The 14,804-nt window shown below is 53.8% G+C and overlaps 1 protein-coding gene across 2 annotated transcripts in view; it reads right to left on the minus strand.

Annotated features, from left to right (window-relative positions):
* Nucleotides 1-1,281: 1,281 nt before the first annotated feature.
* LOC123443613 (AMSH-like ubiquitin thioesterase 3) overlaps nucleotides 1,282-14,804 on the minus strand; it is a 28,880-nt gene continuing 15,357 nt past the window's right edge. For both annotated transcript variants that reach the window (XM_045120078.1, XM_045120077.1), the window contains exons 13-14: nucleotides 9,004-9,056; nucleotides 1,282-1,747 (exon numbers count right to left, since the gene is read on the minus strand). In XM_045120078.1, coding sequence (XP_044976013.1) covers nucleotides 1,567-1,747; nucleotides 9,004-9,056 — 234 coding nt within the window. In that variant the 3' untranslated portion in view covers nucleotides 1,282-1,566. The remainder of the gene's footprint in view (nucleotides 1,748-9,003; nucleotides 9,057-14,804) is intronic.

Raw genomic sequence — 14,804 nt, forward strand, 5'->3', positions numbered from 1 at the left:
GCATCAGCTGGCTACGTTCGAAGAATCTAGCCTGGAACTAATTACTTCAGACTACAGTACATACGTACGAGCGACCGAGTCGGGGTAGTCTTCGTCGGTGCGGGTGCATTCGCACCAAAAACAAAACCAAATCAAAGAAAGACCGTCACAGTACGCTCCTTCCTTTGCTTGCTGCGTCGGTCGAGTCCATCTCGCGATAATCAGCTCGTTCGTTAGCTCTTTTTTTTAAAGCAAGCTGGCTCATTAGTTAGCGTAGCGCAACCGCAAACAAACAGACAAAATCAGCTTGCTCGCGCCTTGGATGACGTTTTCATATCTAAAGATGGATGCTTTGGGGTTATGAGTTCCAACTTAGATCAGACAAGAAGGGTGATCAGACACAGGTGTGATCAGGGTATTAAGATACTGAATAGTCCATGGCTCTGATGTGAAAACCCAGTTTTTCTAACAAAGATGCACTTTGCATATAGCTCTAGGTATAGCAAAAGAGGAATTTCCACCAAAGCAAGGAAACTAATGGCATCATTAAAATTGAGCATATCTGAAACGTTGCCTCCTTTGTTTCTATTGTTCGGATATCTAATATAGTTGAGATTTCCCATCAAAATTCGTTTAGCATGTATACTTGCTCCTTGTATCCTATTGGCACGAAAATCATATTTTTGTTGTTCAACAAGTACAATATCCAACAACAAACAACAACAAAGCCTTTAGTCTCAAACAAGTTGGTATAGGCTAGACCTAAAATCCAGAAGATCTCCCAATTAAGTTATGGTTCTCACACATGGATAGCAAGTACAACATCCACCTTGAGTTTATTTACACTCATTCCTTGGTTCTTGAGCAGTTTGCTGGATGTTTGCATTAAATGCGCTTGTGATCTACTCCGTATTTAAATACCATTGTATTGCAACCTGGGAGCCAGGTGCATATTACAACCGAAATGAAAATACAACTGTCCACCATGAATTTGTTGGAGGCTGGACATGTTTCGTTTCGCTTAGCAATACACCTGTAAACAATACACGTCTCCTCCCGTCATTTTACTTCCTGCCGGAAATTGGCATTGGCTCGTTAAGTTACACATCTAAATTAAATACCAGCTATTTAAATACACCCAGTCCAAACGCGTCCTGAAGTGTGAAAAAATACAGGGGTGGCAAAACTCCAGCATTCCATGTGTGGCCTTAATATTACAAAACGGACATATAAAAATTAACGGGCTTTTAGATAGCAATCAACGTATTTCAGAATGGAGTAAAACATGGTACAGTATAATGCTTTTACAATTAACCTTGCATAAAATGAGATTGACAATTTACTTACATCTCATCTCAAAAATGTATATCCCCAGAGGTAAAGGGCATGAATTACACGCAAATCCTCAATTTCCCCAGACGTACCAACGATCTTTGACTCCGCATATCTCTATACACGCAATATAGCTATGTACAATCACTTAAATCAGTATCCACAATTCTTCACTGCACGAGAAAATTCAAGGCAGCAATTTGTTCAACTGCCGCAAGTACAGCCGCCAAACTATGACAACGAAACTGATACCTCTCACTGTTCTCGGAGGTCAATCATATCAAACTTTGCATCAGCATTCATGTACACGTGGGAGCAATGCTCGTAGATTGGTGAGCCATCCAAGGGGGCTTTATGTGGATGGAATCCTCTCTCCGGGCAATCATGGATCACACTGATACCACCAGGATCCGTCAGATGAAATATACCATGTTTTCTGTTCAAAACAAAGCATATAAACAAGATCATATATCATATTATTCAGATAAGGGAGGCAAAAGAGTAGCACAACGTAGAGAAATAATCCTCAATGGCAAGCAGCCAAGCAAACATCGATTTGGGTTCAGTAAACAGAGCAAATATATAGGCTAAATAAACGTATAATTATGGATAATAAGGTTTCAGATGGAGATAAGAGTGAAGGATGCACATTTTTATGAACAGATACTTGTCTTGACAACAATACAGCATTTGCTTAACAATACAGCCTCATCCACCTCGTCGCCAAGGTGTTCGCCAAAGTGCTCTCCCTCCGCCTCGGGCCTGAGCTGGATCGCCTCGTCAGCCCGAACCAAAACGCGTTCATCCCTGGGCGCATCCTCGTCAAGCAATCGGCGTGGCTTCTCCACCAGCTCAAAGCCCCGCGCGCCCTCCTCAAGCTGGACCTGACCAAAGCATTTGATTTGATCTCCTGGCCCTTCATCTTCGAGGTGTTGCACCGCTACGGTTTCGGCACCCGCTTCCAAGCTTGGCTGGCTATCCTGCTATCCTCGACGAGCACCCGGGTGCTGCTCAATGGCGACCCAGGCCCCCCGATATGGCATCGCCGAGGACTCCGGCAAGGCGACCCGCTGTCCCCACAGCTCTTCGTGCTTGCCCGTCGACGTGCTCGGCCGGCTCGTCAACCGGGCTACCTCGCTGGGCCTCCTGCAGCGACTACACCCGCGGCATGCGGTACCGGCAATCTCGCTGTACGCCGACGATGTCGTGCTGTTTTGCCACCCTTCTCCGGGCGAGATCACCGCGGTCAAGGGCATCCTGTGCCTGTTTGGCCGCGCCTCCGGACTCCACGTCAACTACGCCAAGAGCACAGCGACGCTCATCCGCTGTGACCAGGAGGCTGCGACCGCGGCAGTGCAGCTGCTCGGCTGCCCCGTCGCCGAGTTCCCGATCACCTATTTGGGGATCCCGCTCACGATCCGGCGACCGACGGCGGCGCAGCTACAGCCCCTGGTAGACAAGGTCAGGGGCCAATTGCCGTCATGGAAGGCTTGGCTTATGAACAAGGCTGGGCGCCTCGCAATGGTGAAATCTGTCCTCTGCGCAGTCCCTATTCACCAGCTGCTTGTCTGTGCTCCACCCAAGAAGACCATCAAGCTACCAGAGAAGATCGAACGTGGTTTTCTGTGGGCTGGCCGCGAGGCTGCCAATGGGGGTAACTGCCACGTGAACTGGCGGCGCACATGCCGCCCCATCGAGCTTGAAGGCCTTTGCATCCCAGACCTAGAGCGCACCGGACTGGCTCTCCGCCTGCGATGGCTTTGGCTCAGCCACACCGACCGAGACAGAGCATGGAGCGGGCTCAACCTGCAATTCTCGGCGGACGAACGCGCCCTATTCTTCGTCTGCACCACGATGTCCCTGGGGAACGGCCTCTCGGCCCTCTTCTGGGTCGATCGTTGGATCGGCGCCCGTTCCGTGGGTGAGATAGCTCCGCGGCTCCTCGCCTGCATCCCCATGCGCAGAAGAAAAGCGCGGACAGTTGCTGAAGGGCTCAATGCCAACGCCTGGGCTCACGACATCGAGGGCGCTCTCGGTGTCCACGAGATCGGCCAGTACATCCACCTTTGGCACGTCATCGAGCACACTACCCTGCTCAACACGCCTGACCGGCTCTCCTGGAAGTGGACTACGAATGGCTCTTACTCCGCCAAGTCCTGTTACAAGATCACCTTCCAAGGATCCATCCCCAGCGCCTCTTGGAAGCTCATCTGGAAGAGTTGGGCTCCACCCCGAGTACGGTTCTTCCACTGGCTCGCCGACCAGGACCAATGTTGGACCTCCGACCGCCTAGCACGCCGCGGGCTGCAGCACCACGACCCCTGCATCTTGTGCAGCCAGGACCCCGAGACTATGGATCACTTGCTGCTACGCTGCCCCTTCTCCAGGCAGGTCTGGCAAAGCATCATCGTCTGGCTCCGCTTGCCCTGCGCCGCTCCCAGCAACGAGACTTCCCTTCTCGCCTGGTGGCACCGAGCCAAGCGGAGCATGCCGCACCCCATGCGCAAAGGCTTCGCCTCCGTGACCCTGCTAACCCCGTGGATGATTTGGAAACACCGTAACAGCTGTGTGTTCGAGGGCACACAACCCTCGTTGCACGACCTGATCGTGAAGATCAAGGAGGAGGCGTCCCTCTGCTCCAAGGCAGGAGCGGCCGGTCTCCGTATCATCTACCCACAGACCTGGGATGTACACTAGTCTTAGGCTTTTCTTTTCCCAGCTTTACCCCTCCTAGGAGGATTGTAACATAAACTCTTCCTTTTCAATACAAAGAAACGCACGCATCTCACTGCGTTTTCTCGGAAAAAAAAAATCAACGTCGTAATCAGATGCTCCGTAAACAAATCCCAGCGCTCTTCTCGGACGATTCCGCCCAACCCCCACCATTATTGGATTATGTTACTGGATTACATTACCGGACTGGGCCTCCTCTCCCACGCTCATCCGCCTCCACCCTCTGTCCACGTCGCGTCGATGCCAACAAGGACAGCTGGGAGGGCGACCCATCCTTGTCCCTTGGCCTAAAGACTCATCCATGATCCGCTCATGGAGGGCCGCCATAGGCGCCTCCCGTTGTGCCTTACTTTCGGCGTGACGGGGGCGGCCGCGGAGGCCTGGTCCTGGCACAGCACGGTGGTGACAAGCGCCAATCTGAGGCGCCGCCCATCGTGCCTGCTTTCCGGATGGCGGGGGCGGGGGCGGCCGCGGAGGCCTGGTCCTGGCACGACACGGCGGTGATGAGCGCCAATCCGAGCCTGTAGCCGGCACCGTGGGCTGCCACCAACAGCGGCGAGGAGAGATACGCAGCCATGGTGCCCCGTCGACCAGTTCTTGGATGAACGCTGAAGGATAGCGCATGAGGAGGCGTGACACCAGCGCAGCGGAGCAACCGCTGCCCTCCCTTGAGTTACCTGAGCATGAGGGAGACGGCATCAAGGACGTCAAGCGAGACCAGCCTGGCCTTCTCACCCGGACCAGAGCCCACAAGACCATGAGCGACACAGCGTCTCTGTAATTGGTTGATGGTACAGTGGCAAAACAAACATGTTCTGATTTTCTTTGATTAAGTGTACGTTGCTCCCGCCGAAGAGGGGTAAGAGATCTGGAAAGTGTTGTGCTATTCAACGGCAGACGGACTGGAGAAAAAGATAGGAAAGAGGAAGGTCCTTGGTGTTTTGATGCAACACGCAGAATTTGGCTTGCTTGGTGGCAAAATCCTTCTTCCTTATAGGCCAATTATGCTTAGGTTTTAGTCTGACATGCTCCCTAAAGTTCGAACCCGTGACACCTAGGACTGAATGTGTATTCACTTTTGCAGCCATGTCAGACCTACGATAATAAACCAGCTGGGCACCATGTCATCAAAGTCTGTTAGCTAACGATCTTTCGAGTCATTGAGAGAAGAAACCCTATCCCTCCTGCGCCGCCTCGGCTCCCCGATCTTCTCCGCTCGCCCCCCTCATCCCTCGCAGCCGCGGCCCGGCAAAGCCGGGTCGGCGCGGGCGGCGGCAGGGCTTCCTTTGTCCCCTCGCATGGGTAATCAAGCGTGGGCCAGATCCACAAGGCCTAGGCGCCGGACTGGTTGGCAGGTGCGGCGGTGCGAAGGAGTGGTCGGCGACAACCACCTGGCGGCGGTGCGACGGGCGTCAAGGTGGTGGCTCTCGCCTCTGGTCGGGTTGGCCATCTCAGCAGGTGGCGCGATGCGGCCAGCGACGACGTCGGGTGGAGAAGGTCGTGGGCGGCAATGGTGGCCGACGGTGGTGTGCTGCTGGGCAGGGGCAGCGGCGGCGTGGTGGCGGTGGTGGCGGAGCTTGACGGTTGGATCTGAGTTTTCTGGCGGGCGGCGCGGGTTGGGGAGCTTGACGGTTGGATCTGAGTTTTCTGGCGGGCAGCGCGGGTTGGGGCACCGGCCCGGCGTGGCTGCTGCTCCGGCTGTGGGCGGCGGCAGCGGGATGGCTCGGCCTTCTGCGTGGAGGCTTCCATTCGCCGTGCCGGCATCACGACATCTCGATGGGTTGGCTGCGGCGGTGGCTAGCTTTCCGACGTCGGCTTGTATGTAGGCTGCCCGTTTCGACCTTCGATCCATCTCCTCATCGTCTGGCCGCTACCTTAGTCAAAGGGTTGGCCCTCCCCCAGTTGCGGTCTATCGCTCGCCTCGCGCCCGGCAGCATGACCAAGCTCGTCTCACGCCCGGCAGCAGGACCGAGCTCTTCTCGCTACATGACGGGTCGATGGAGGCTAGTTTTGGCCGGCCTATTGGGTCTCGGCGCTGGGGCCCAGGGATGCAAAAGGCGGGTCCTTTCCGCTCCTTTCTTTGGTTGGGGTAGCGGCAAGCTCGGGTGAGGTGGTGTCAGGGTCTTGGATGCCGGGGCGGTGGCCCTGGTGGTGGTGTCGCGGTGCTCATGGGCAGAGCCCGTGGCGCGGTGCTGCCCGATGATTATGGCCATGTGGGCGGCGTGGTCGCCGGGGTATGGCGTTCGGTGGCGGTGAGTGTTGGCCGGGGTGAAAACCTGATATCTCTTTGGACGGACCAACAGCGGCGAAGCTCGTTCCCTTCTTGAAGGCGTCGTCGTGGCTCTCATCGCCCATCATGTGACTCTAGGGGAAACTCTGATCCTCGGGTCGGGCGGTGACGGCGCTCTAGCGTCGTAACCTTCGTGAAGGCGCCGCCTTGGAGCCCACGATTCGTCTTATGTGGCTTCATCTTTTTGCTGTGGCGTGTTCACGGTGGAAGACCCCGGTTGCTCTCGTAGTGCTAGGGGTGGTGTTGCTGCGCTCATCGCCTATGTATCTTGCCTTAGGTGTGTGCGTGTGTCTTGATGGTGTGTGTTTGTACCGGGTTGTGGATGATCATTGCTTTATATATAAAGCGGGGTGAAAGCCTTTTTAGGTAATGATCTCTGGAGTTGCGGAGTGGAATGTAACAAGAAATATTGAGGAGGCAAGTAAGAAAGTTGCATATAACTTTAGCGAACTCCAATTATGTTTCCTCATTGGTGAATGTTGGCAAATACTCCCTCCGCCCCATAGTGCCTAAAATGGTCTTACATTTTGGGACAGAGGGAGTACTACATAATTCGGTAGTCAGTAGTAACACATGAAAACTGAACTAGTTTGTACAAATTAGAGGCGAAATGTTTGCATAATTCGACCTACAACAGCAACAACAACAACAAAGCCTTTAGTTCCAAACAAGTTAGCGTAGGCCTGAGCTGAAACCCACAAGATCTCAAACCAAATCATGGTTTTGGCACGTGGATAGCTAACTTCCACGCACCCCTGTCCATGGCTAATTCTTTCGTGATATTCCAATCCTTCAGATCTCTCTTTGTGTCCTCCCATGTCAAATTTGGTCTACCCCGACCTCTCTTGACATTATCAGCACGTTTTAACCGTCGCTATGCATTGGAGCTTGTGGAGGCCTGCGTTGTATATGACCAGACCATCTCAGATGATGTTGAACAAGCTTCTCTTCAGTCGGTGTTACCCCAACTCTATCACGTATATCATCATTCCGCAATTTATCCTTTCTTGTGTGGGCACACATCCATCTCACCATGTGCATTTCCGCTACACCCAACTGTGAACATGTCACCTTTCGGTCAGCCAACACTCAACGCTTATACAACATTGCGGGTCAAATCACAGTCCTATAGAAATGAGAACTAAGAGCATCTCTAGCAGCCAGTCAATATGGTGGTCGACAGCCGAAATAGCACATGAAGGTAAAAACGCTTTCCAGCAAAAAGTCTATCGCATGACATTGTCCAAAAATCGCAACAGATCTTCCAACCTTGGATGATCCCTGCACATCATCCAAACCGCAACTGCCTCTCGCAAACCCTTCCTCCTGCTACCCTCTAGAGCAGCAGAGGTTTTTTTTTCAAGAGAGCGTGGTGCTGGATGTAGGGGTGGATCCGGCACAGCCGCGCACTATGGTTGTGGATCGGGCCACCACCGAGCACCATCATTGTGGATCCGTCCGGAGGTGGAGCAGGACGTGATGGGGGAAGGATGCCGGCGGCTCAGGTCGCGGTGGAGTGGAGTGGAAGAGAAGGGAAAGGGAGGAAGTCGGCAGCGGCGGGAAGGAGCAGCAGAGGCGGTGGCTCAGATCACGGTGGACAGGGATGGGGGTGTCCATGGCCGCGGCCGGTGGCAGCGACATTTGCAGCAACAGCAGCAGTATCAAGGGAGAGAATAGGTAGAGGAAGTTGTGGGGGTCTCATCGATGCTATGAAGAAGACGGCCAGGAGTGTTAGGCGTGAGAGGCATCATTCTTTTTCTTTTAGGCTCTGTTAAGGAAGAGAGAGAGCGGTACAGGAGAGAGTCTGAGGAAGATGATCATTTGGGAAAAGCTGAGAAGATAAGTAAACAGAGGATGGGCTTGACCGATCAGTCTGCCTGCTTTTCTTCCTTTCTCTCTCTGTACAGCACACGTGCATGGGCACTTTTGATTGATTAGCCTGATGCATTTTGCACACGTGCATGGGCACTTTTGATTGATTAGCCTGATGCATTTTGCTATCAACGCACACTAGAACGTAGCATCAACTATTTAAATTAAAATGGATTGCACATCATCAAGATGTAACATCATGTTTGTCTTTAATTAGCAGGAACTAAGTGCGGTTGTGAAATGGTAGTTGAATTTTTATATTTGTTTTGCGACAGAAATGGTAGTTGAATTGGTAGTTATAAAATATTATTGAAATATAGGAGAGAATATAAAGGATGTGAATATAAACTATCTGCTGGAGAGCTGTGAGATATACAGGAGGGAACCTTTTAGACCATAGTCTATATGGGGATTATATAGACTATCGGATTTAGAGCATCTACTAGAGATGCTATGAACACCCTAAAGTTCACCACAAGCCAATGCTAGTCCATATGATTTTGATTAGCAACAGGCAAAAAAAAAGAGTGAAAGACTTACCGCAAAACTGGACGTCGACATAACATATGAAACAATTAAATACTTACTTTCTTCCTTTTAGACCATAGTCTATATGGGGATATATATAGACTATCAGATTTAAAGCATCTACTAGAGATTCTCTAAGCACCCTAAAGTTCACCACAAGCCAATGCTAGTCCATATGATTTGATTAGCAACAGTCAAAAAAAAAAAGAGTGAACGATTGACCGCAAAACTGGATGTCAACAGAACATATGAAACAATTAAATACTTACTTTCTTGTGTCAGTAGGTGCCATAACTATTGCAATTGCCTCAGGTAGCATGACCTGTTGATACAATAATACCAAACAGCATTTTCTCAAATGAATTGTAGAAAATCATGATGCAGAGTATACTATATGATTTGATAGACTAGCTGCTAACTACTCCCTCCGTTCCTAAATATAAGTCTTTTTAGAGATTCCAATGCGGACTACATACGGGAGCAAGATGAGTGAATCTACATTCTAAAATATGTCTATATACATCCGTATGTAGTTTGTATTGAAATCTCTAAAAAGACTTATATTTAGGAACGAAGGAAGTACTAAAAAAATTAGCTGGCTGCAGACTAACTGGTATTGAATTGTAAAAAATCATGATGCAGAGTACACTATTCGATTTGATAAGACTAGCCAACTATTAAGCAAATTAGCTGGACACATGCTAACTGGTATAGGGTGTAGTTACTCTACTACTACTAGTATATACTACCATGTGGTAGTATATCTGCTACTTTACCATTTCTATTATATCGGTATACTATATTTAATATACTACAAAGTGAGTTATATGAAAAAAAAAAATACAAGTGGCCCATGAGTATGCTCAAAATATGGTACATACTACCTAACAGGTACTCCCTCTGTACCACTGTTATAAATATCGGACGATGTTCAAGTTAATCGGCCAGTTTATCCTGAATCTGTAGGTCACGGATGCGATAACACCTTATCCATCGCGTTACTGGTCCAGCGGATTAATCGGCTGTAGGACCGATTTATCCCACTGGGCCGATTAACTGAATAGAGGAAGAGAGAATTTTGGGCTCCAAAATTTTGGCCCATTCCCTCCTTTACTCCAAAACTGGGTGTTTTAGGTCAGCCCGTTCCCTCACTTCTCACTCTCTCCGAGCAGCTGCCGGCACCATCCGCCTGCACTCCTCAAGCCGCCCCCCTCTCCGAGCAGCTGCCGGCACCATCCGCCTACACTCCTCAAGGATCCAGGCACCGAGTGGTAGGAACAGCTTCCCTACCAGGGCGTGCTCGCAGGTTGTAAGGGTGTCGCGGTGGATGGCAAGCCGACTGGCGCGGCCGACGGAGTTGTGGCGCCGTGGTCGCGCGCGAGAGAGAGAGAGTTGGGCGCAGCTAGGGTTAGGGCACCGGCTCCTTCTAGGAGCCGATCAAAATAGATTGATCTTGCTTAATCTCAAAGGTGTTCATTCATCAATATATATAACTCCTCTAGGCTATCAACTACTCCCTCCGCCCCAAAATAAGTGTCGCTGCTTGAGTACAAAATTTATACTAACTTAGTACTAAATTTGCGTCACTTATTTTGGGACAGAGGGAGTATAATAAACTGGGTTAAGCCCCTAATACTATAAGATAACTAGGCCAGCTTGGCTAACTGGGCCTCCTCCGGTTATAATGTAAACCGGTCATAACATCTCTCCCCGCCTGCGCAAACAGCTCGTCCTCGAGCTGGAAATCTGGATAATGCTGACGGAACTCCTCCAGGTTCTCCCACATAGCATCCTCCTCTGCAAGACCGTGCCACTGGATCAAAAGGCGCCATACACCATGGCTTTGCTGGGCCTGCAATACCTTGTCTGGAGCAGGAAGTAAGCACCCGTCAGAGGTTGGCGGAAGATCTGGTCCAGCCGCCGCCGGCTCCCCATGGAAAGGCTTCAATAAGCCCACATGGAAGACATCATGGAGACGTGCACCAGGGGAAGCTTCAGGCGGTAGGCGACACCGCCAATGCGTTCCAACACCTGAAAGGGCCCTGCATAGCGAGGACCCAACTTGCGCTTGGCGCGGGGGACAAGTGACTACGTAGTACGGTAGAGAAGCCGCAGCCACACCCAATCCCCCATCGCAAACTCGGTCTTGCGGTGGTGAAGTGCGATGAAGTGTGCATACTTGGAGAAAAGGTCCACCACAGTGAGAATGACGGACTTGCCGCCCACCTTGGGAAGGCCCTCAATAAAATCCATAGAGATGTCAGCCCACACCTGGGAGGGCACCTCAAGGGGCTGTAGAAGGCCAGTTGGCTACAACATCTCGGTCTTGTTGCGTTGGCACGTCACACAAGAGCGCACCCAATCGCGCACCAATGCGCGGTCTCTCGAAAGATAGAAGTCAGCGCGTAGATGGAGTGTTTTCTGCACCCCTTCGTGACCGGCTGAGTGCGCCAAGAGAATCGCCTGGTGACGGAGATCGTCGTGATCGGGCACAAAGATGCGCCTACCGTGGATGAGTAATCCGTCATCGAGTCGCCACGGCGCCGGCAAGTCGCCCTCCGCAAGCCGCTTCGTAAGAAGCTGAGCATCAGTAGCCGTGGCAGTGGCACAGCGAATGTCGTCGATGAAGACGAAGGAGGGCCCGGAGAGGATGCAAATGGCCGTACCCTCGGTGTCGGAGGCGTCCTCACCCGCGTCACGTCGTGATAATGCGTCCGACACGATGTTGAGACGTCGTGGCCGATACTCAATGGTGAAGTCATGGACAAAAAGCTTACTGATCCACTGATGCTGCGGAATCGTGGATAGGCACTGATCCAACAAAAATTTCAGGCTGTAATGGTCAGTGCGAATCAGGAAGTGTCGCCCCCAGAGATATGGTCGCCAGCCTTGGAGGCGTCGTCACCCGCGTCACGTCATGATAATGCGTCCGCCACGATGTTGAGACGTCCTGGCCGGTACTCAATGGTGAAGTCATAGCCTAAAAGCTTACTGATCCACTGATGCTGCGGAATCGTGGATATGCGTTGATCCAACAAAAATTTCAGGCTCTAATGGTCAGTGCGAATCAGGAAGTGTCGCCCCCAGAGATATGGTCGCCAGTGTCGCACCGCCTGTACCAAACCGATAAGCTCCCGCTCGTAGGCCGCGAGCTTATGGTGACGTGGGCGAATGGCCGGCTGAAGAAAGCGAGCGGTCCCGCGCCCTGGTGAAGAACAGCGTCGAAACCCACTCCGGACGCATCACAGTCAACCATAAACTGTTGCTCGAAATCTGGCATCTGGAGGACCAAACCGGTAGTAAGACCCTCCTTTAGTGACTGGAAGGCGGTAGCTGCCTCCTCGTCCCATGAGAAGGCGTCGCAACGGAGTAGCCATGTGAGCGGCGCGGCGAGAAGGCCAAACTCCCGGATAAACTTTCGGTAGTAGCCGGCCAGACCCAAGAAGCCGTGGAGGGCCCGCGGTGAGTGCGGTGTTGGCCAAGAGGCGACCGCCGCGATCTTGTTGGCATCCATGGCGACTCCCTCCGTTGAAATGACGTGGCCGAGATATGCGACGGATATCGTGCCAAACAAGCACTTCGGGCGCTTAAGGTGGAGTTGGTGTGCCCGAAACTCGTTGAAGATGATGGCGACGTGCTGCAAGTGCTCTGCCCAAGAGGAGCAATAGATGAGAATATCATCAAAGAAAACGAGCACAAACCGCCGCAAGTAGGGCCGGAGTACGTTGTTCATCAAGGCCTGGAATGTCGCCAGTGCATTAGAGAGGCCGAAAGGCATCACCAAAAACTAGTGGCCATGATGAGTGCGAAACGCCGTCTTAGCGATGTCGTCCAGGTGCATCCGAACCTGATGATAACCCTAACGCAAGTCGAGCTTAGTGAAGAAGCGGGCCCCATGAAACTCGTCCAGGAGCTCCTCCACGACCGGTATGGGAAATTTGTCCTTTGATGTCGCGGCGTTGAGAGCACGGTAGTCGATGCAGAAGCGCCATGAGTCGTCGGGCTTGCGAACAAGGAGCACCGGGGCCGAGAATGGCGAAGTGGAGATCCGGATGATGCCCAAGGCGAGCATGAGTGCGAACTGTCGTTCTAACTCGTCCTTCTGCAGTTGTGGGTAGCGATATGGCCGGACGGCGACAAGCGATGTACTCGGAAGAAGGTGAATGCGATGGTCACAGACTTGGGCGGGCGGAAGGCCCTGGGGCTCAGCGAAGAGATCGTTGTGGTGCTACAGGAGGTGGGCCAACAGGGGCGGCTCTGAATCGGCGATTGCTGTCGACAACTGTGGTGGGGCAACTGCCGACGACGCGCCACCCTCACCCTTCCACTGCACCTTGCGGCCTTGACGCCAGCACGTCATGGTCAGGGCGTCAAAGTCCCAAAGGATGGGACCGAGGGTCCGCAAGAAATCCACGCCAAGGATGAAGTCGAAGCATCCCAAGTCGTCGCAGTTGAAGCAGAGCCCCTGGCGGCGACGCTCGAGCTGCTCGGCTGGGGTGAGCCGGCGGAACGGCGAGTCGCGGCCGTGGTGGGGGACCCTGTCGCCGCCTGGGCCGGTCGGCTGGGCGCAGGCGTGGGCGCCTGAGGGGGTAGGCGAGGAGCCCGAGCCGGAAACGCCTGCTGCATGGCGACGGCGCGCTGCTCGAACACGCGGGCGTAATACATAGCCGTCTGGAGGTCCTGCGGTCCGCGCATCTCAACGTCCACGCGGATGTGGTCGGGGAGGCCGCCGACAAAGAGTTCGGCCCGTTGGAGGGCCGAGACGCCCGGAGCGTGGCAGGCCAGCGCCTGGAAGCGCTCAGCAAAATCCTGCATTGAGGAGCGGAACGGGAGGTGTCTGAGTTCCGCCAGCCCGCTGCCACGGACGGGTGGCCCGAACCGTAGAAGGCACAGGTCGCGGAAGCGTTCCCATGGCGGCATCCCGCCCTCGTCCTGCTCGAGGGCGTAGTACCACGTTTGTGTCACGCACTGGGGGTGGTACGAGGCAATCCAGGTGCGGTCGGAAGCGAGCGTCCTTTGCCCCGGAAGAACTGGTCGCACTGGTTAAGCCAGTTCAGGGGGGCGCCGGTGCCGTCATAGGTGGTGAACTCCAGCTTGGAGAAACGCGGCAGGTATTGGCCGTAGCCGGCGGCCATTGGCGGCTCGGCCGCGCGGAGCAATGGCTTGGCGCCGACTGACCCGGGAGGACGGGCTGCAGTGCCCGCCATGGAACAGGGGGGCGTCAACGCCCGCGTAGGGTCCCACCGGTCCGGCGAAGCCGGCGAGTGGTCCGGCCGGGTGCACCGCGCCTGGGGCCGGTAGGGACGGCTGCACCATGGCCGGCGTGTAGACGGGCTCGGTGAGCCAGGCCGGGAGCGGGGACGGCAACGGAGGGAACCACACGTCCTGGATGGGTGCGCCCGAGGTCGGAGGCGGCCCACTCAGCGCAGAGGTGGATCCCAGGTGCTGCGCCGTCGCGAGGCTTGGTGGAGGCGCCACGACAGGGAAGAAGGCCGCGACCGGCTGATGCGGTGCGGGATTCCCCGCGAGGAGTGCGCGGATGCCCGCCACGGCGTGGCCGAGCTCCAACAGCACGGCGGTAATCTTCGCGGGGAGAGAACCAAGCCGGCCGAGAGCGACGGAGGGTAGGCGGCCTCAGGAGGCGGCCCGGTGACGGCTGCAACAACGGCCGAAGCGGCCATCGGCGTGGTGGCCAGCAAACCTGTGCAAGCTGATACCAAATTGGTAGGAACAGCTTCCCTACCAGGGCGTGCTCGCAGGTTGTAAGGGTGCTGCGGTGGATGGCGAGCCGGCTGGCACGACCGATGGCGCTGTGGCGCCGTGGTCGCGAGAAAGAGAGAGAGAGAGTTGGGCACGGCTAGGGTTAGGGCACCGGCTCCTTCTAGGAGCCGACCAAAATAGATTGATCTTGCTTAATCTCAAAGGTGTTCGTTACATGAGTATATATAACTCCTCTAGCTCACCGCCACCTCCCCCTCCCTGAGACCAGCACCAATAGCATGGCAGACGAACTCGCCTCCCCCTCCCCGAGCTCACAGACTTTCTTCTTCCTGCTCCAGGTTGTCGTCCC

This window comes from Hordeum vulgare, chromosome 3H, assembly GCF_904849725.1.
Source record: "Hordeum vulgare subsp. vulgare chromosome 3H, MorexV3_pseudomolecules_assembly, whole genome shotgun sequence".
NCBI classification, from domain to species: domain Eukaryota; kingdom Viridiplantae; phylum Streptophyta; class Magnoliopsida; order Poales; family Poaceae; genus Hordeum; species Hordeum vulgare.